Raw genomic sequence first — 22,389 nt, 5'->3', positions numbered from 1 at the left:
TGTTTACGCGTACCTCGTTTTTCGTAAACAATATTCAAACAGTCTTTTTTAAAGATACCTGTTTTACTGAATTTTTCTAGTTACTGTAACAAATGAAATTTTTCTCCGTATAGAGTTTCGATCTTGCTACGATTGGATGTCAGAAAAGAACATCGGCCGCACACCGATCATAAGACGAATCAACAAGGAATAGGAAATTCGAGAAAAAGCACCGTCTCGTGTTGTGTATCCATAAAAAATGTCCTTTCAGAAATAAAGATCGGTGTACAAATACGTAGGTATACATACATACATACATACATAGAAAGAGGCGAACATGACATAATATATCCAGCAGTCTGTTAAACTCGCAATTTGTCCGTGAGTTGCTCGGTTCGTCGCTGTTCAAGCGAATACGGTGAAAGATACGACGGTATTTGTTTGCCCTGGCAGTTGGACCCTGTGAATATTTTTCCTCCTGGTCCTGGAAGAGAAAAAAGAAAAATCGAGAGAGGGAAGTAGAGGGAGAGAGAGATGGGAAGAGAGAGGGAGAGCTTTCCGCGTCCCTTCGTTCGTTTGCGGAAGCTCGCGTCCTCCGGAGTCGCAGCGTCGCGACGCGAGACTCGGTGGCGGTGGAAAGCGGAAGAAACCATGAAGCTGTAAGAAACGTTTCGCTTCATTCCGGAAAACGGGCGACATATTTTATCGCCGAACCCAGCGGCGGGTGGGTTCGTGGAAAAGGGGGGGGGGGAGGGGGCGGGGGGGAGGAAGTGACACGTGAGACTCGGGGCTTCGCAAATGGGGTTGTAGCCGTCTTGTAAGATCCCCCCGAACCTCGCCGAAACCCGGAAGACGGGCAATCGAATACCGCGAGAAAACAGAAGCGGAGGAAATGGAAACGGGATAAACAGGAACCACGAACTGTATTCCGAATTCAGCAGCCCCATTAAAATACAGCTACTTTCTAACAAGGCAGTCTGTTTGAGAATTTATGTCGATCGTTACACTTCAAATATTTGATTATAACGAGAGCTTTGATTAATCTCTTCAGTCGTGAAAACAGGAATTAACCATTGTTTCGAGATTTTTCTACAAGGATTATTAGTGGAATATTTTACAAGATATCGAGAAAATTTTTCAGAAACATTTCTGATTTTCGGTACTGAATACGGTTTTTAACGTTCAAAACTTTAGACGAATCTGAATTGTAATTACTTGCGATCGGGAGACAAAAAAATTTATGCAGTCAAAATGTAAAATTTTGATCGAAGAAGGGTTGGAAATAAAATCGCAATATGACAGCTGATGGAATAAATTAAAGAATTATACTTTGACTCTTTGATGCATCGAAAGTTATTGAAATCCGGAAAATATTTCATTCTGTGCGACAGTTATTTTTTGCTCCAATTCTTGAGTGAGGATTTTTAATTTGAGAAATAATATTACACCTAACGTAACAGCCGAAATCCCAAGAGACACATTTTTTTATTTACAATTGCATTAAATTCCCAAGGAAGCTTATAAACTATAATCCAGCAAACTCTGTATGCTGATTTGTCTTGATTATGTTCTACGATAATTGATCATTCGGAATTTTAAATATCTAATATAAGTCGACTTTGCATAACGGGAGTTTATTGCAGGCTAATTTCCATTGAAATGCTGTGAAAATCACTGTTGAATATTTTTTTAATTTATTACATTATAATTATAAATTAGTAAAAGTAATTTTTTACCAGGCAAAATAACAATAATAATCATAATTGTAATTTGTAATCAGTAGAAAACACGATACCAATTATATTTGTAATTCGTAATTACAAATTTTGTAAATACTAAACACATTTGTAATTCTTGATTGAAAATTTTTGTATATAATAACTATATTTGTAATTTTTAACAAGAAATTTTCCAAATACTAACCAACATTAGTAATTTGTATTTAGCAAGTTTCTGAATACCAATTACATTCGCGTAATTACACTTGTAGGTACTATTTTTTCTTCTTCAAAATTACGAACCACAATTGCAATTGGTATTTTTTTTTTTTTTCTTTCTTTGAATTACAAATGACAATGGTGAGTATAATTTTTTTTTCCGTCCAATTACAAAATTACAAAGTAATCAGTAACGCCTGGTAAAAAATTACGAAATTAATCAGTATCGTTTTTTCGCCCAGCTACAAATTACAATTTCAATTACAATACCAATTTGTAATCACGATGTAATCAATTACAGAAATTATTCAGTGGCGCCCAACTATATTTTAACAACTAACACACGTATAAACCGTTCTAAATATTATCCTTCGTCAGTGTTTATTGATTATAATTTCAAGTTCCTTGCTTCCTATCATTTTTTCAAATTGTAGTTTTGTTTTTTCTGTTTTTTTTTTTTCTTTCGTTTTGCTTCTTTCAAAATTCTCACCCCTTCCGCCACGTGCAAAGTACACCTTATATCAAATCTCCTCGGATATTCCATTCCGCTTCGCAAATTAGGATATACAAGGTGAGCACCGGCTGTTCGAATCGTTCGTGTCGCCGAGGTTTCGCATCTGGCATACTCTCCTCCCCGCTTACCGGCAAGTATGTATCTCAGGACCGTCCGGATCTTCAATGGGGTTTCAGCGTATCTACAAGGAATATTAAGCGGGATTCCCTAATCGTCTAGCTCTTAACGCTCCGCCCTCAGCCTCAGCAATGCTGCCAGCGTCATATTCCGTGAATTTGAATTCCAGACTTGGCTCCTGCGCAGGCAAGAAATGCCCTGTAATTAGGGGCTGGAAAGCAACTCTGCCGGAATGTTTAGCTTCTGTTTTTCTTCGTTCGCATTTTACGAAAATGCCTTTTGGCGATTTTTCGAAAACCACGGCTAGATTTACTTTGCAAGCGATATTTCGATGTAAAGAAAATGAAAAAGAAAAATACATACGCGCGGATTTTCTGGAATTTCTACTATTTGCAATTATTTTCAGAGACTCGATGTTAGGGAAACAACAACAATTTTCACATCGAAATATGACGCTAAGAATAATACTGAGAATTGAATTCAGTTATATTGATGAAAAAAAATAAAAAAAATAAATTGAAATAAGTTGGAAGTGGAAATGAAAACCAAATCTATGATGAAAATGTATGATTTCAGTTGTTATTCGTCCAGTTTGTTGGCTGATTATTTTATACGGGGATATAAGGTATTGAAACGAAATTCAGATAACTACTGATAATTCTCAGCAAAATTTGACCTAATATTATATTCTGAAATCTTTGATATTTCCACTTTCTTTTTTTTTTTCACAACATTCATGAAGCTGAACAGAGGCGTCGGTACATTTTCCACAGTGAACTTTCTCAGGTTCTGTTTCAATGGGAAACATGGATATTTTGGAAAAAATTTCAGCTAGAAAACTCAAATTTGTTCAATTGAAAATCAGCGTGTAACATTTTCTTATAAATTCTATAGACTTGGAATAATATATTACCAAAAAAGTTATATCCAATTTGATTAGTACGACTAGTTTACTCAATTGTTTCTAAATTTCGATTGTTTTGCAGAAAAATTCTGACTTATATAATTTCAAATCAAAATTCGTCTCTCATTATGCTTGATTTTGCCGCCCGTGTATTATTTGACATTGCTTTCCAGCTGCGATCGTACGAGATAGAACACGTATTTAGGCGTAATAAATGGGTGAAAATGTAGGATCGTCCCAGCGAGGAGTCAAAAATTCACATGATTTATGCGCAGCGAAAGTAAGTGAGGTTCTACTGATTAATAATACACCCCTGAGAGACAGCAAACAGCCTTTTACCTCGTCTCGTTGGAATATCCGCGATGCCTTGTCCTCGTATTTTCGTTCCTCGAAGAAACCCGACTCGTCGTTGAATTAATGACTGTGCCTGTAAATTTGAAATAAAAAATTTTATAAAAAGGGCCAAGAGCTTGGGTTTTTAAGAAACACGAATAAACGACAGAAGAAAGATGAATATTACAAAAAGGATTTTTCTAATTTTAAGGCAACAACTCGAAACTTGATAAAAATCACGGTATAAAAATTCTTCTCGAAATTTAACGTTTAATCAACGAAAAGAGAAGCAATTATCGGACCTGGATTTGCGTAGAATGTGAATAAGAGAGAGAAAAAAAAATTCGTATTTGCATATTCTGAAAAAGTCAGATGACGGTAGATTTAAAGTGAAAAAATGTCCAACGGGCATTGAATGAGGACGGTGTTTGAAGATCGTCAAGTATCAAGTCGGAAGAGACGTAGATCGAGTACGTTCTTCGAGCTAGTGAATTCTTCCCCTGAGAGAAAACGTTCAGAGGCTTCTTCGTCAATTTTTAAGCGCGATCAATCAACCAGTCCTCTCTCAATCTGTCTATCGATTCTCCAAATTCTACTGCAAATAGATGTCGCCTCCGAAGAGAGAAATAGGATTTTTACTCAAGTGGACTTGGAGAGGAGAAGCACAAGAGAATAAAAAAGAAAAAAAGTAAATGGAAACACTGCTAAATTCTCATCGATTCAATCATTTTCACGATAAATCCACACCAATAATATTATGCTACATAAAGTTACTGCATCATTTTTTTTGTTGAAAAAATCCCAGGAATTGACAAAATTCGAATCATAATTAAATTCTTAGAAAATATTCACAAACGAGTATATATTTTATCCGTTTTACTCTACGAGAAAATAATTTTACACGATTTTCAAAGAAGTAAAATATCAACTAACTGAACAGGGAGAGAAAGAAAAGAGCAGATTTTAATAAAAATTGCAGAAAAAGAGGGATTCGTTAAGATTTCTGATAAAAAAAAAAAGCACTCCAGTCAACGATATATTTTATTAAAAATGTAGCAGATTTTACGAAATACATTTTACCAAGAAAAACCTGACGTGCCACATTTTCCTACAATTTTAAGTAAAATCTGCTCTTTTATTTCACTCCATGAAATTAGCGTTTTTCACACGTTAAACATCGAACGGTTAGAAGAATATATTTGTGGAATAAAATAAAAAAATAAAACAACAATGATACGATGATAATACTAAAGTTTGAAAGGCAGGTAAAAATCTCACTTTTCTCGAATCTTCGTCATTTTGACTTCGAGAAAAAATTGTTTCCTAATTCAATTCCACTCAATATATCGCATATCAGCATAAGATAAAAACCAACAAATTCTAATCAACGAAATTTTGAGACAACGATGTTTTAACGATGGGACCATAAAGGTTCGGAGTCGGCATGCCATGCCAACACCCATAAGGCGAGGCTTTCGGTTCCGGCTAAGAAGAGCGTGCAAAAAACAAAACTAAACAACAACAATAATAATAATAATATACGACAGGTACAACTTAATAGCGCCGACTTATTCACAGGCCCAAAGGCATTACTTTTACGAGGCAATAAATAATTAGCTCAAGCCTAACACGCTGCTTTTAAATACGTATAGTATATGTGTGTGTGTGTGTGTGTGTGTATATATATATATGTATATATGTATTGTATAATACATAACAGGCGAAGCAATGCTCAGGTGAAGCAAAAGCCGCCCCTCGTCTTAACTACCGCCCGGAAATTAGGCGTGTTGCATTCATGAGTTTCCTCTTTAAGAGCAAGGCCGAATTTGCCGCCTTTAGATGCGAGGATTACGTCTAGATACTGTGGAAGAAAAAAAAAATGATTTTGAAATTGAGTGGGACGACGATAAATTTTGCACGTCGCACGCTTGATTTGAAAATTATAGGGTGTAACGTTGAAACTTAACGCTCCGTATCACCGAAAATCTTAGGAATTTGGTAATGAGGATCAAATTTTTTCATCTCCGAGTATTTTTCGATCGCAATTGTTTTTTGCTTTAATTTTTTACGCACGTTGAGAGATATTTTTTGATTCTGGTTAATGGGTGGAAATTGATTTATCTGCTTTCGTTTTTTTACCACAGGCGATGAATATCTACAGTAATTCAGGGTTGAAAATGAAAATAATTGTTTTATTGTGGATGGGACGAAGAAATTTAACCTGTGTTACTATTTGTTTCAATTATTAACTTACCGTTTGATCGGTTCGCTACTTTTTTGATCATTTCAATGACAAGATTCAAAAAAAAAAAAAAAACATTGAAAATTATGATATCGTGAGAATTGATGAACGGATTTCAATTAAAATTGGTATCGCGATATTTTTTTCGTCGGTAAATATCTGAAAATCGGTACTCGTCAGTTTGTTGTGGGGTTGATCACGAATCTGAAGTTTATGGTGAAATCTATGGTGGGTAAAAAATTCAAAAATATTCTAATTTTGGTAGAAATCGAAAGGCGGAAGTTTTTTTGGGTCACCGAAAACTAATCCAAGCTTTGCCTTTCAAAATTTGTAATCATGGATACACTAAAATGGTTGAAAATAAAAAAAAATCGTTATATTTTCATTTAACACGGTATCCGGGGGCTTTAAAATCGTTATTTACGAATCTGAATTTGTGCTTCGAAATTCGAATTGGATATAATTCTTTTTTTTTTTTTTTTTTCTTTACGAACTTGGAATCTGCAGTTTAAGAACGGGAAATTCGAGGGCTGGCTGATGGCCGGTCTTAAGCCGCTTGTTTTTAATTGCAATAGCCTAATGACGGTGAAACGATAAATTGATGAATCAAAAAACATATCTAATGTTAAAATAACCAGAAAATGTGATATCGCATGCTAATTATAACCGCATTGAAAATAGTTACGTGTACCTGTTGCATATTCTTATAGTTTAAAAAATACTAAAATCAACCATTGTAAGAACACCAATCTTACTATAAACATCGACCAACTTTGATAACGAGTGAAATCGTTCTTTGTGCACGGGATAAAAAATCTGATGGTGAAATTGGCTCGCAAAAAAATGCCTTGCTAACGTTGAAGGCAGAAGAAAAACGAAAAAAAAAAAAAAAAAAAACAACGTAATCAAGTATCGTCTTAGATTCTCGAAACAAAATTTTCTGCCATACTCAGAATGCTTCGATCACATCAGCTTCGTATTAAAAATTTTTTCGAAATACCGCAAGAAGACGATGCAAAGCGTGAGCCGTTGGCACAAAGAATTTGGATTCGGACAACGTGAGGAGTGAAATTTATTTGAAAGGTTGGATTCGGTTCGGTTCTGTCCGGGTTCTGGCGGGAATTCTCCTCCGGAGAAAACATTATCGGTGCTTGTAGACAGGAGGGCGTCGAGGCTGCCGGTATTGGCAGGACGAAATTGATTCCACAAGACGAACGGACATTCGAGGTCCTGCCGGCCAAGCAAGGAAGGAAGGAAGGAAGGAAGGAAGAAGGAGTGGAGTTGGAGCAGCGGTCGCTGTCTTCCGAATACAAGGAATTGATCACCGGCTTCTTTTATTTGACACCAGGAATCCTTTATGTCCTCCAACGGAATGGTTTCGCGGGTTGAAGGGAAGGGATGAGAGGGATGGGGGGGGGGGGGGGGGTGACACGAACACCCCGTTTCACCCTCGTCTCGACCCAGCGAAACGATACACTTTTAATGCCGTGTGCTTTTTACCTTTATTACATATTTTTATCGGACGGACGATCATGAATTTGTCCGGCAAATGATGGAAAAGATTGAATAAAAAAAAAAAAATTGGAACTCGATGTGAATTTCATTGTAAATACCATTGAAGCTGTTTCGATGGAAAAACAATTTATTTTTTTTTTTTTTTGAATCTTAACGAATCTTCACGTTTTCGAACTCTGCGCTGAGTAAAACAGGTATAGTTGAAAAAAAAATTGTTTGAATATTGTTGGGATTACGAAAAAATAGGAATCGTCAAAATCATCATTTTAATCAATCATTTCCGCAAATCAAAGATCACCGTCATTTTTCTCAGCTGCTTTTTTGTTTCTACTTAGTTTTGATTTTATACGGATAAACATTGATATTAAAATTCGCAGAGTAATTATTCTCAAACCTTGCACACTTGCGAAAAATCTTGCAAAGAATTTACCTACTTCTCAGAGTTTCCGTTCTGCCTATTTAGATTCTGGACTGCAGCAGATGGCGCGATAAAAACGTTGAAACCTCATCATATGCGGGGCATGAAAACTCGATACTTTCTACCGACTTTTGCCGAATTCAGAGAAGAGTGTACAGTTTTATGCCCAACCGTCTCTCCGAGGACCAAGGATCTGCACTTTCCGAAAAGTCGGTTGGCCATAAAAAATTCTACCGGATGCGTCTGAAATCGACAAAATCGAGATGCGTGCAATTTTACCAATGAGTCGGTTTAAAAATACTCAAACAAGTAGAACCCAAGCTTTTCATAGAGGAAATTATTAACTCGATTTATTAATAGAATCTTATACTTCAGGGATAATAATAACAATTAAAATAAAAAAAAAAAAACAAAAAAAAAATATGTACAATGTATATATTATGATAAAAACAAAAAATGTAATATACTTGTAATAAATTTATACAGACATTTAACACAATTCTTAAATCGTGTCTGTTCCTTTTTTCTTCGTCCTTTCCTTCTTTGTCACGGAGAAAAGCACACGAGTTAAAAAAAGACGCGTATATAACCTAAGTCGGTGAAAAGCGAGAAGGATTTGAACGGCTTCCGAACGATAACCACAATTCAAATTTAATAGCTATCATATTTCCGGGGTGTTTGAACGAAGATGAGAAAATTGCTCCGAGGTGAAGTGACTGTCAAAACACTTCTCTTTGCCTCGTAAAAAGAGAGATAAAAGCGATAAGGGTAAAAGGAGAGATCAAAATAAGGAAGAAAAAGAAAACACGGTACGGATCTGTCTGTTAAAATTTCAACGCACGTAAATCTTAAAGAAAAGCACAAAGCGTGCTCTCACTGTCAATCATTCGAGGTTGAATTGCTGCCTTATTTACGATTTCAAATCATCCGTCTAACATATATTTTGGTGTTACAAAGAAACATGTTTTGCAAAGTTGATTGATTGAATTGCGTGAGTCTGTTTGATGAATTTTTTTTAAATTGTTCAATAGATGCAATGTCAATTTAAAACGGACAAACTTTGAGACACGATTCAAGTGTTGATATAGATTTTTCTGTAAATTGAACAACGCGTGGGTATATTTGAGAATTTTCTGAAAAAATCACAGAGACAGAGAGAGAGAGAGTTGTAAGAAAGTTGATTATTATCTTGCGCGGGTTTAAATTTCTGGCCGGATACGCGGTTGGTAAAAAGCTCATTTCCGGAAGGGTTGAAGTATAAACCGAAACCAACGTCAATGACCGCGAATGCTGCAGCAGTCAAAGCTGGGTGGATAAAATATTGAACGAGGTTCGATTAACTTTTCAACTTGAATAAATATTTACCCGAGAGCTTGCAAGCTCGTCCGAAACCGGCGATGCAGTTCGTGTTAATTATTCAATCTTGCAGCAGGCTAGCCGGCATTGCAACCGGGGCACTCGATTTGTCCGGTGCTCTTGGATCCGTTGAAAGCTCAGCAGCAGGCTCAAAAGCTCGCGGCAGATGCCGCGAAGCACATCGTTTGATCGATCTCGTTTTTTTTATTTCACCTTTTACGGCTTATTTTACGTTGCAAAACAAAACAAACATAACAGTACAAGAACAGGGAAGAAAAACTTGATAAAAAAAAAAAAAAAAAACGAGGACAGTGGTGGGATGTAAAAAATTCTTTTCCCTCTTCTTTTTTCTTCCTCCTCTTCTTCTTCTTCTTATGACGCGCGCCGGGCTGTAAAATTCATCCTGCATCCGCAAATCCCGCGGGGAGTTTGCGCTGCTCCTCGGCAAGAGTCATGAACGATTCATCTCATTTCCCAACGTATTTCCGCAGCTTGGCTTCGCTCGGCCTCTGTAAAGTTTTTGATGAGCCAAGACGGCAAGACGCTCGTGGTTATGCATTTCCAGATATTCCGTTTCACCTGGCGATGTCATTCGCACGCAGGCAATTTATTGCGGTCAGAATAATAAACTTTCCTGTTTCGAAACATCCCGAGTTCTTCATTTTATCCCCGTTTATGACGCGTAATATGATTGAAAAAAAATTCTCTGCCTCAATTATCAGTCTCATTTCGTACGATTTTGAAAGTTTTTCAAAAATGTTTGTAAAAAAATTATCTTAGTCGTTATCTAAATCATTTGAACCGTCCTGAATTACTGATCATATTCCCATTTATAACACAGAATTTGATTGGAAAACTTCTCTGCCTCATTTATCAGTCATTTTATACGCTTTTGAAAATTTTTCAAAAATGTTTTTAACGCGATCATTTCAGTTGTTATCAAAAAACATTTCAACCATCCTGAAACTCTAATTCTATTCCCAATTATAAGAACTAATCTGATTAAAGAAATTCTCTCATTTAATTTTCGGTCTCATTGCGTACAATTTTTGAAATATTATAAAAATTTTGGTACATAACGCAATCATTTTAGTTTCTAGGAAAAATATTCTATAAATATTCGAAATGTAATAATTGCAGTAAAAGATAGCCGATTTAAACTATGCATAAATGGGTGTGAGAAAAGTATTGCAAGTTTCTTGGAAATTGCGAGAAATTCTCGCGTCGTTCAGGAAGGAGCAGGTAAAACGTCGTCCTGTGACAGTTTAGTCCTTCTCTCTTCTTCTTATTTTTTTTTTTTTTTATTTTTTTTTTTCTCTTCATCGTTCTGTTTTTTCTTTCATCTTCTTCTTCTTTTTCTTCTTCTTTTTCTTTTTCTCCTTCAGCAACGTTACATATTAAATTGCCAGCTGGTGCGGCTATATATTCCCGTTGGAATTAACTTTTTTACGACAACTGTCACGTGGAAAGAAGGAGACGACGCGCGGCTTCCGCGGAGCTTCAGAAATTTGACGTGCCGAGATAACCGCAACGAATTATGAGAATCCCGGCCAAAGAAATTAAAATCTGCATTCAACAGTACGAAAATTTGTCGTCGTCTGGAATTCGGACAATTTCGCAATATAACTTCTTGAAAAAAAAAACAAACAAACAAACAAATTAAAAAGAAAAAATAAAGACATCAAACCCGACACAAGTAAAATAATTTTCTTCGCTCGAGTCAAAATTCAAAGACAAAATAAAAAAATCCACCAGGATCCGCACACGGTTTGAGTGAGAAAAAAAAAACGTATTTTATACTCGTTTGTGAGATGAGCGAGAATCTGCGTGGCTGCAACGGTTTATTACCTACAATTTTTTACCCCATAACGCATCGTGGTTCCGTTCGCGTGTGAAGTTGAATTTTTTTATTTTTTTTTTTTTTTCGGAGAGGGGGATTTAGTTAACAACTGTAATTATCGACTCAGGGATTTATGGACTGTATTCTATAGTTAAAATAAACACTGAATCTCTGTTTTTCAGCCTTGAGCAACGCGCTGCGGGATTCTTTCTCTTATTTTTTACCCCTGCATGATTTTTTCGTATCCAGCCAAACCTTGAATTCACATTTTTCGTCTCGTTTTTTCACTTATTTTTCCCGATCAAACCGCTGATTCACTGTTTCGGAATTCGTTCAAAGTATATCGCACAGAAAATCTCAAGGTACCTTGGATGCTCGTTTCGTGATCATTCCATGTATCGATATAAGGCATTCTATGCCAAATCCACTCGTTTTTTACACATCGAATCATATTTTTAACGTTGATATTTGTATGCGAAAGATTATTCACTTGTAAAATGAAAACAAGATCAATTCAGAGCTGCTTGAAATTGAAAAACTTGACCATTAACGATTGAATTGAAATAAATAACGAGTAGATTTTCATTCAGCCGGGATAAGATTTACTCACCAATTACATACGAAGAAATGTTACTTCTATACAAGCAGTATCCTCCGATATTTCAAGGAAACAATTTTTACACTACATAGTTTATCAAATGCGTAATCGGACGAGATATTTACTAGTCCGTTGTCAAACTAATTTCCTGACGTAATTAAACAATCGTTATCTGCACGGGACACCCGGTACATTGCGGCAAAACCCGGCGAAGTGAATATTAAATATAATAGAATCAATTTTCTATGGCAGGTGTTAAAATTATAAGGCATCGAGGATCGATACGGAGTGAAAGAGGGAAGCGGGTCTCTCTCTCAGCTGCCGCAACGGATAGTCGAAACTAGCGAGGTTCGATATAATTAGGGGCATTAACCGTTTTTCATAATTATTACCCAGATGCAGCGGCAACCGATAATCATACAGCCCCGATACGGGAACGTACCAAACACCGGGCATCGAAAACCCTCTTCGACTTCCATTTGTGCCTTACGAGCCGGTCTTTGAAACCCGAAATTTTCAAATTCAATTGCTGTAAAATTAGTTCCACTCGTTGTCAGTTTTGTTTTATGAAGCTACTGTAACCAATTAACTACCATATTAATCATTCCTGTTTCTTTTCAAGCTCGCTTTTATTGCTACGAAAAACAAAAAGAAAATTAATATTCCGGTAAGATGAAAAATCCGAGTTGAATGATCTGCAAAAAATGTCGACAATTGTTACGAAACGCAAATAAATGAGTTAATTAAAAAAAAATTTGTTCCACATATTGTCAGTTTTGTTTTATAAAGCTACTGTAACCAATTAACGACGATATTAATCATTAATGTTATTTTCAGGCTCGCTGTTATTGTTATAAAAAAAAAGGAAATGAAAATTCAGATAAGATGAAAAATCCGAGTTTAATGATTTGGAAAAAATTATGATAATTATCACCAGATGCGGGTGAATAAATGAATTTAAAAAAAAAAAAACAACAACTTTCATTCAATTTACACGTAATTATAACATTTAGATAACAAAATCTGAAATTTTCAAGAATCTATTCGTAGGATTTTATCTGGGGTCCTTTGTTATTGTATACGTGGTAATTATATGTAGTATCGTAATATGCAGGGGTTGATGTTACCTGCTTGGTAAACGGTTGCATATCTGGCACTCTGCAATTATATTCGTGGGTATTAATTTACGTCTTAACGAGGATCGACGGAAAACAAGGCTGACGGGATAAATAAACGCGATACTCGTTGCACGAATGCGATGTTATACAGACGCGTGTGTGTGTCTTTGGCGAGCCGGGATGCGATTAAATTAACGGAAATTCAGTTTACCAGACGCGTATTAAATGGAATTTCGATACGAACGTATTACAATGAATGGATTTGTACCAGATTCACGGGGCAAATAATCTGCGTATATATTCGAAAGCGTGCTTATATAACTGAACGCAAACGCCGTTTCTATGCTGTAAAATATTATACCGGTACAACCACAATTATCTACACACCGATAGAAACCATTTTAGAATTATTCGAGAGCCTCTTTGAAATTTCAACAATTTCATTCTACTCAAACACGACATTCAAACATTCATATCCTTTTCGAATTTCAACCAATCTAATCAAACAATACATCGCTAATGACTTTTTGTTATTCGATTCAAATTTATAACATAAATTGTACCATTCATTCGAGCAGGGGAAATAATTTATCTTGCATAACTCGAGTCTCCTAAATAATTGAAACTTTTTTTTTTTTTTAAACAACTGGTGTTGATTCTCTTGAAAAAAGGTTCAATCATTTTTACTTATTCATTTATTTATTTTTTTTCCTTTTTCAAACAAACATTAATAATTCGAGTTTATTTCAAACTACATCAGTTGACTGATATTAGTCAACCATTCCAATTAAAAATTGTTACGACACTTTAAATAATTACCTGGATTAATTTCTATACTGATTTGTCTAACGCGTGTTGTATTTTGTCTGGTGAAAAGAAAAAAACAACCAACAAATAATATTCAATCAATTGCAAACTGAGCCGAACAATAAAAACGATTCGCAATCTTTATGCAGTAAAATTGAAATCGATGGTTCTTCAGTAGTTTTTGCTGGGCATTTTTTTTTTTTTTCTTTTTTTGCAACGATTTTTTACTCCAGAAAATACGTCACTTGACTTTGGACGGTAAAAAAATTACGGAACTGAAGAGAGAATAATTGTTCGATTACTCTATCAATTAACGACAATCATCACGCAATCGTGATCGTTAATCTGTCCTGTAATCCATGCAACTATGCGCGGTAATTGCTTATTGCCAATCAACATTGAACCGTTTCACTGCGCTTTGATGTTACGTTTTACACGGTTGAATACTTTCCTCTTTATACATTTTACCCAGGTTACATTGTTGATAATTATAGGGGATTGATCGCGCCTCATTTTAACAAGTCAAAGGTACGAGTGCAATTGGGAGAATTGATTTCTCTCTCTTTTTTTTTTTTTTTATTCGATTAAAGGTCTTATTGAACATTAACTTTTCAAAGTTTTAATTCTATCACACGCGACAATCCAGTATTAAAAATCAAGAGTAACGCTATGTTTCAGATATCGGACTTTATTTTCACAGTGAGTTTTTTTGTCGTTGTTTTTTTTTTTTTTTTTTTTACCACGACAAAAATAACCCATGATAAAAAAATTGAAAGAAAATCATATCAAATTAAAAGAAATCGTATTAAATTTCACATTGTTAATTTTTGTACAGGTTATCGTTGTTTGGGTTATTTGCGACAGGTTATTTTTGTCTTGGGTTATTATTTCCCGTGAAAAAAATCTACCCGTCATGAATAACCGGCGGAAAAATAAACCGAAAAGAAAAAATTGTAAAAATAATTATATCCGATTGAAATAAATGTTATTAAATTTCAGGCGTTGTTTTTGGCTGGTTATTTTTGTTCAGGTCAATATTTCTGGGTTATTTGGTTCTACAAGTACCATAATACGAGAAGATCCTACGCTTCCACCAATTTATTCCGTCCATAGAAACGCGAAACGGTATCTAGTCGTGAGTTGGTTCATATTTATATCGTTGGCTGTTGGGTAGGTGGTAATATTTGCCCGTCAGGGTGTTTTGCACGGTGAGTAAATAGTGGCCGGGCATAATAACGCGATCGTCAGAAGTTATAACGAGCTTGCGACAACAGCGTTGCGGACAATATTTATTTAATTACAGAGCTCGATTTACCACCTCCGGCACCACGGCAATAAACGGATGCAACGCCTACGCCGTAATATCGTGCTGAAATCCGGGCGAAAGCCAACCGAACGCGATGCGGTTTGTAATCACCGGTGAAAATTTCGGTGAAAAATGCTCACTCGCCGCCCATAATTATTCGCATTACTCTCGGTATCTGCGATACGGATGCGGTCAGATTCGCCGGCGATAAACCGGAAAATATTTTTACCCATAGCTCTCGGTAATCCGGTAAAAAATTGGACTGCCGGTATCTCGCTTGTACGATCTGCAACGGAATGATAACAAAAAAAAAAAGAGAGAGGGGAAAATATTAACGAATCGAAAATAGACGGGAGCAAAATATATTTGAGAGACTAAACCGAAGCTGATCGATCTTAACCCTTTGAGTCACACATTATTGCGCTGAGTCAAAATTCGTAACAAGATAGTATTCTGTGATTTTTTGGGATCACTGGATACGAATCGGATTTCAAAAATTCAAGACTGCGGATCCGATATGGTGGACGAAAATTGCAAATCCAATAGAATTTAGTGAAAATAAAAAAAAAAAAAAATGAAGCAGTGGTTTTTGGGATCGCTGATTATGAATCTGAAATCACATTTCAAAAAATTCTAAATGGCGGATTTAATATGGCGGACGAAAACTTAAAATTTGATCGAATATAGTTTTAAAAAATTCGATTCAAGGGTTTTTGAGGTCGCTGATTACGAATCGGAAATCAGAACTTTGAAATTGGTTGAATATAGTAGATGAAAATTGCAAATTTGATCGAATGTGGTGAAAAAAACTTTATCCGGAGGTTTCCGGGCTACTGATTGAATTCGACATACCGAATTTCAAAATCTGATTTCAATTTCGTAATCACAAACTCCAAAAACTCATGGACAGAGTTTTTTCCTCCGGATTCGTTAGATTTTGAAATTTTTGTCCGCCATACTGGATCCGCTATCTTGAATTTTTTAAATCCGATTTCAGATTCCTAATCAGCGTCCCAAAAACTTACAGCTTATGTAAAACATGTATAGATGCGGAGGGGTAAACTTATTCCTTCAATTTTCACGATTCGTTTCAGTCAATTTGTTCCTAACAATAACGATTCACAATATATCGCAATAATTACTATCGAGTATTAAAAACCTTTCGGTATACAATCAAAAATAGCAAAAAAAAAAAAAACTGCGAAGAAGTATGTTGAAAAATTCTCTAAATATACATACAATGGATATAAAATAGGTGGTAAGAATATTTACTTCTCCGACTCAAAGTTTACTTCACAGATTTAAATAATCTTTCTCTCAAAATGGGAATTTCGATTGAAAAACCTGGATTTTCGGTACCTTTTAAGTATTCGGATTACATTTCCGACCATTTTTCAATCCGTGGAGCCAATCATTCGATCAATTTCGACCAATCACGAGTAGTCTTGTATTTCTGATTCGTTACTACAGGCAATTATCTTCCCCCAGTAACAAGCCGAAAAAAGTTTACCATAAAAGCTTTGAATGAAAAGTTAAAATTTCGGTTAAAAAGCAAAGCTGTAGAAAAATCTTTCAACCCTCTTAATAACGGATTAGAATCGACAATTTCGATACTCAGAAATAGCAGTTGTCACTTGCACAATGGCATTCGTCTCTGCGATTCTTACAGGGATTAAAAATAATCTCTAAAGTCTGTTACGAGCTTCTTTGAACGATATCTCGATAATGAAGTTCGCAAGTATTTTACGACCGTCATAAACAGTCGTGCAAGTAAGAAAATGTCGTATAACTCGAACCTTCGTTTTGCGGAACTCGAAGGTCTTAATTACACATCAACCGAGAGTCTCAGCTGCAGCTTGAAAAGCTTGACGGGTATTATATGATATTCTTCGCCGTCTACGGTCGTTCAAAATTCACGCGAAAAGAAGATTGAAACACGCACGAGGATTCAGAGTCAGACAATTTTTCATGATTCGCTTCTGAACTGTTCTTCACGTGTTCTACTCTCATAACACGAGAAACGTTTGAAAAGTTGAGAAGAGAAAGAACAAAAAAAAAAAAAAAGCTCACGAATAAAATCGCCGAGAAAAAATACCAGGAATAATTTTTTAGTCGTTGCGGGAAGTTTTCAGACATGTTTTGCTGAAATCAAAATTTTAAACCTTAATTCTTGGTACTCGATTTTTCTAGCTGGAATTTCGTAAATTCTACTTTGGAAGAATTTTGTTTAAAAAAAAAATTCCGTTTCACACGTAATATTTCAGACAAATCATATAATTTTGGTGATCAAGATGCCGAAGTTGCGTTATTTAAAAATCGATGAAATTTCGCGCGTGTTGTTTAAGCGCTATTCACAGTTAAATAAACAAAAAAAAATTTTCGAAGAGAAACGGAGGGAAAATCTGAAATTCTAATCTATCCGTGCTTTATGATTTTTTGAACAATCGTGGAAACGATTGGAGCTTTGAAAGTATGTAAAGATGTCGAAAAAGAGGAGATTCCGTGAATTGAATTCGCTCAGCCTTATACGCATGATTTTGTTTAAATTTCATTAACGACCATGAATTTATTGTACATCTCAAGGTGTAAAACGGCGAGGAGACGATATCAGGCCTGCAGCTCTGTTTGCCTTACATTCCTGATTGAAGAACATAATATAAGTGAAGAGTGGATTTTGATGAAATGTAAACATAATCATACGGAAGATCAATTTTCAGTGAGGAAACTTCGGGACTGCAGGTTCGTCTCCTCGTCACCTTTACACCAACTTCAAAACTGTCCGACTTCTCTCACATTTTCCCTGCAACATCTACTTTCGAATAAACGCGTGCATATAATCGTCAGGTTTTTAACCTCCGACGTGTAGTTTCCAGATTCAATTTTCTCGTCCAACAAGGTCGGCGAAATTCCGGATTCGGCTTAAATCACGACGTTTACAAACAAATTATGCATTAATATACGTAAAATAAATAAAATTTCGCAGTATAGAAGGGCCGGTAAATTTTATTTTTTCTTCTAACGGAGGATAACTTTTCTGCGAAACTGACGAGTAAAAATTAAAACAAATCGCTGGAAAAGAAAAATAATATCTGCCCGCGAAATGAAAATTTACAACTTCGTCTAATGCTTGATAAAAAAGCTTGAAATCTGCGAAATCCGAGCCAAAGGCACGTGTGTTATAATAAACGTACCAAGTAATTATTCTATGCAAAGGTTGTCGCGTCCCTTTCGCTATTAAACTACATGGAACCCAAATTGTCTCGAGTTTTTGGAAACGTTCTTTTGCAAAGCGAGTGGGCATTTGATTTCTATACCCTCAAAAAGAAAGATATTCATCATCTTGAATAACTAAATAAAAAAACAAAATCAGACTCTGGGGTATTTCTTACGAGACGAACGATTTCTTGGAGGCAAATTACGATCAAACGGATCGTCGGAAATTAATTACTCCTTCTTACGCACGGATGGTATTGTATAAAATCTTAAGGCTAAATTCGTAACGCAGAATTGAAAACAGATTAATTAAATTACGGCTCGTCTCTTTGTCCAAGTTCGAAGCGTGAAACGATCGAAGATTACAATGATCGATAGCTGGATTAAAGTGAATAAAAAAATTTTCTTCGTCTTCCTTGACAAAAAGCGTAATTAATACGTTTTGACTATACGCAAATCGAAATTTGCGAGGTAAATTTGCCAAGAAAGGATATTTCTCGAGACCTTCGTGCCGAGTTTCTAAGTGAGCGACAGAGACGAGATGATTGCGGATAATTTGCGGCGGTTATACGGCTATCCACTTTCTATCGTAATTATCTCGACTCCCCCTTTACGCGTCGCGACGCCCGGCGACGTCTCGTTTAAACAGTAGAGCAACACTCAAAGCCTCTCTCGATCCTTTGTACAGTTGATTCGGCGAATTCTGTGTTTGCGTTTAAGGGTTCGCATTTTGAATGGAACGATTACACGTCGGGCGAGTAATTTGGTCAGGTATTGATCACGGCGGCGTTTTTTCGAAATCGATATAACAAAAATAATTTTGCCGTACAGAAATGTCTGTTTATTCACTGATGCATGATTCAATGTTTAAAACAGACGATCAATTATCATCAAAAAATTCCAACATCGAGGCCCTCGATCCTTTTATCAAGAATCATTCAGTTTTTTCATCGTACAAATCGTGCAATGATTTTATTTTCGTGCATGAATTTCAACGTCATTTCAAGTCGAGTCTTAAACATGTTCCAAAAAATATCGAAACATTTTTGTAGAGATGTTGGGATATATTTCTTTCAAATTCTGTAATTATATCTCTCGAAAGCACCTGCTTCGACAACTTTTCGTAATGTCGTCAAAGATCTAGAGAATGTGTAAAAATTTTCGTTTGAAAATGAAAAAAACTATCATCGAGTACAAGATCACAGCTTCGGATATAATCCCGATGTTTCAAAATGTCTTTAGAATTCTGATTTTGAAAAATTCTAAAAGCGCACAAACTTCGAATTTTTTGTAGCTAAAGTTAAACTAAGAAAATCAAATTTTGAAAATTTGAAACATCGAAATTCCGAATGATCGAAGATTTTAAGTTCTGGGAGTTTCTGGCTCGGTGAAATTTCACCGCTTTGATCTTTCTTTCTTTTGGATTTTCGATATTTTTACGTTCGGAATCCCGTTCGTTCCGATTTCCAATTTTTCTGATTTTTTCCACCCACTCTTCGAGTAAACTACGCCGTTCAGGTATATTTTAATTTTCGTAATTTCACTCAATCTAAATTTTACTTTTTGAAATTTTTGCTCTGAAATTTCGGAACTTTGAACCGTCGAGTTTCCTTCCATGCGAATCTTTTGTTGTTCCTCGCTTAAATTTTCGCCATCAAATAATTCGGAATCACTAGTTTTCGGAACTTGAATCCCGGTCAGATTTGAAAATTCCTCAGCCCTGAAAATAAATCCCCTGTAAATCCCCACCGTACCTTAAATAATGGACAAGTTATCAAGGTACCAGGTTTAAGGTTGTAATCTTCCCCTTTCCTCGCCGTCTCGCTCGATAAGTTAAACACACGATTCGCTCGTCAATCGGGGGTGGAATTTATTGGTCGGGATGACGTCAATCGTGGCTGGGCCACGAGATCGTAAATTAATTAGGGAATCCCCGAGGGTCGGGATACGCGTGTCGGGATGCCGGCGGTCTGCGTCGCCCCTTTTCCCAGGGGCCCGCAGGGCGCTTACTGGTTAGGAGATTATGACTCTCGGCAGTTAGCACATGGGAATAAAATGTTTCATTAGACCGTCGCGCGGCTTAGGAGTTTCCCCGAAGCTTAACTGAACCCCGTAAAGGGGTTAAAGAATCTCATAAGCTCGTTCACACCCGGGAGAATATTTTCCCAAATCGTTTCCTCGCGTCGTTTTCCTTCTTCCTCGTAGCATTTTAGGAACGCGCGATATACGAAATCGGTCAATTTTTCATACGCTTCATTTTTCTACATCATCGATCAATTTAACTCGTTTGAGTTCCGACAGTTTTAATCAATTTGCGGCAAAAATATAAAAGGGCAAGAATTTTCCTAGATTGAGTATTTAATTTCAATTAATTATCTGAAAACGGACCATCTTTTTTTTACATTCGCATCCTTTATCAAACTGCTTTGTGTTGCCTTGTATACATATTTTTCAATTACATGTATATGTTGGTTAAAAATTTGTTTCATAAACAAAGAAATAAAATAAGTAAATTTAAAAAAATCATACTAACAAGTAATTTATATTTCATTTTTAATTCTGAATTAAGAAAATTCTGGCAGACATCAATTTCTATGACTATTGATAAGAAATCGAATGAATAAGAATTTACTTGGTGAAGTTAGAAGACTGTGTTGCTTTAGGTGAAGAAAAATTTACTTGAAGCTCGAAAAATAAATCAAAACTGTTTGGACAGTAAAATATATTGAATACAGCTCAAAGATAAGAAACAGAAATAATAATAACACAAACAATCTTCTGCTGCAATTTTGTCAAAGTTTCGTAACTAGGTGTTTGATCCTAATGATGGATACTGATTTTAGAGTCAGTAGGAAGAATAATTCGAGGGTTATTCGTTCGATGAGAAAGAAGTAAATATAAAAAAAAGTTTCAGCAATCTCGTTGAAAGTGTTCTTGAATAAAAAAAAAAAAAAAAAAAAAAAAAACGGTGCTATTTTTGACACTCAAGGCAAAATTCCAACAAAGAAGAAATTGGGAGTACGAATTAACCCCCAAGTTAAGGATTTGAGGTTTTTTTTTTTTTCTCGCAAAAGTGTTGACACGAAGAAAAAAATATTTTCATAATACGAGTAATTGTTTCAAACGAACCAATTTACTCAGTTCATAGTGTCTGTATAAACAATGCGTACTCAATGAATTTATTGAAAGCATTGAAAAAATATTTGAGAATTATTTTAATATCCGATTAACATGTTCTTCAATATATATCTAACTTATATTTATGTCAAAAAAATATTTTCACAGTATCGTTGATTGTTTCGAACGAACAAATTCACTCAATTCGTTGTCTGTATAAACAACGAGTACTCAACGAGAACTCGTTGAAGGAATTAAAAGAAAAAAAAAAAAACGTTCGAGAATTATTTAAATTTCCGATAAACATATTTTTAAAAATATCCTACTGCCCACAGTGTCATTTTCAAAATGATAAATTCATCCTCCCGGTTGCTATAAATTTAATTTCTGGCTTCAGCCAAGAGGCTGATTTTAATCTCGAATTTTCAAAGCTCCTCTCACACCGCATACCCGAGCGATCTTTCACTGTGGTTAAATGTGTCAGAGACTGCATGTAATTATTCTAATGCAATACGGAGTGCACGGAGGTCTTGGTCTCCGGACCCAGGAGCAGCACTCACATTTGAATACGTTTGCGATAGCAATTTTTTTCTTTCTTCTTTTTTTTTTGTCTCCTTTTATTTTCCCTTATTTTTCGTTTTTGGTGTGTCCCTTTTTTCCTCACTCCTCTCTTTTTTCTTTTTTCCTCTTTTATCTCTCCCGGGCTTCACCGCCCGTTAAACGGAAGTGGCAAACGAGCCACTTCACGTCGCCGAGAGCTGCGGATGCTTGAAAAACGCTCGTTTCCATTTCCCCCGAAGTATTCATTCCGTTAATTGTATTAACTACCGCGCACCGCGTGTGGCTGCAAAGCGTTCAAACTTGTTGAAATTTTGAAAAAACGTTCGATTTTTTTACATTCTCCTGTTTTTTTTTTTTTGTTTTTTTTTTTACAAACTTTTTATTCCGAATTTTTCACCAACCCCGGGATTCCCGTATTTGAGTAGATTGAAAAGCGAGTGATAAAATGATTAATTCTTGGAAATGAACGGGTTTTATGTACACTCGATTCTTCGGATGAAGGGTCTTAAACATT

General features: G+C 35.7%; 1 protein-coding gene across 4 annotated transcripts in view; it reads right to left on the bottom strand.

Moving 5' to 3' along the window:
• Nucleotides 1-22,389, bottom strand: part of LOC124222681 (uncharacterized) — a 96,384-nt gene that overhangs the window by 7,973 nt on the left and 66,022 nt on the right. Inside the window, exons 4-6 of one of the 4 annotated variants that reach the window (XM_046633911.2) lie at nt 3,791-3,878; nt 2,407-2,611; nt 301-463 (exon numbers count right to left, since the gene is read on the bottom strand). In XM_046633911.2, the coding sequence (XP_046489867.1) occupies nt 301-463; nt 2,407-2,611; nt 3,791-3,878 (456 nt within the window). Of the gene's footprint in view, nt 1-300; nt 464-1,943; nt 2,726-3,790; nt 3,879-22,389 lie in introns of those variants that run through there. The other 3 variants (XR_006884082.2, XR_006884081.2, XR_006884083.2) reach the window with 3 other exon arrangements.

This window comes from Neodiprion pinetum, chromosome 7, assembly GCF_021155775.2.
Source record: "Neodiprion pinetum isolate iyNeoPine1 chromosome 7, iyNeoPine1.2, whole genome shotgun sequence".
In the NCBI taxonomy this organism is placed as follows: Eukaryota; Metazoa; Arthropoda; class Insecta; order Hymenoptera; family Diprionidae; genus Neodiprion; species Neodiprion pinetum.
Note: the sequence above shows the minus strand (reverse complement) of the source record. Positions and strands in the feature narration are given on the sequence as shown.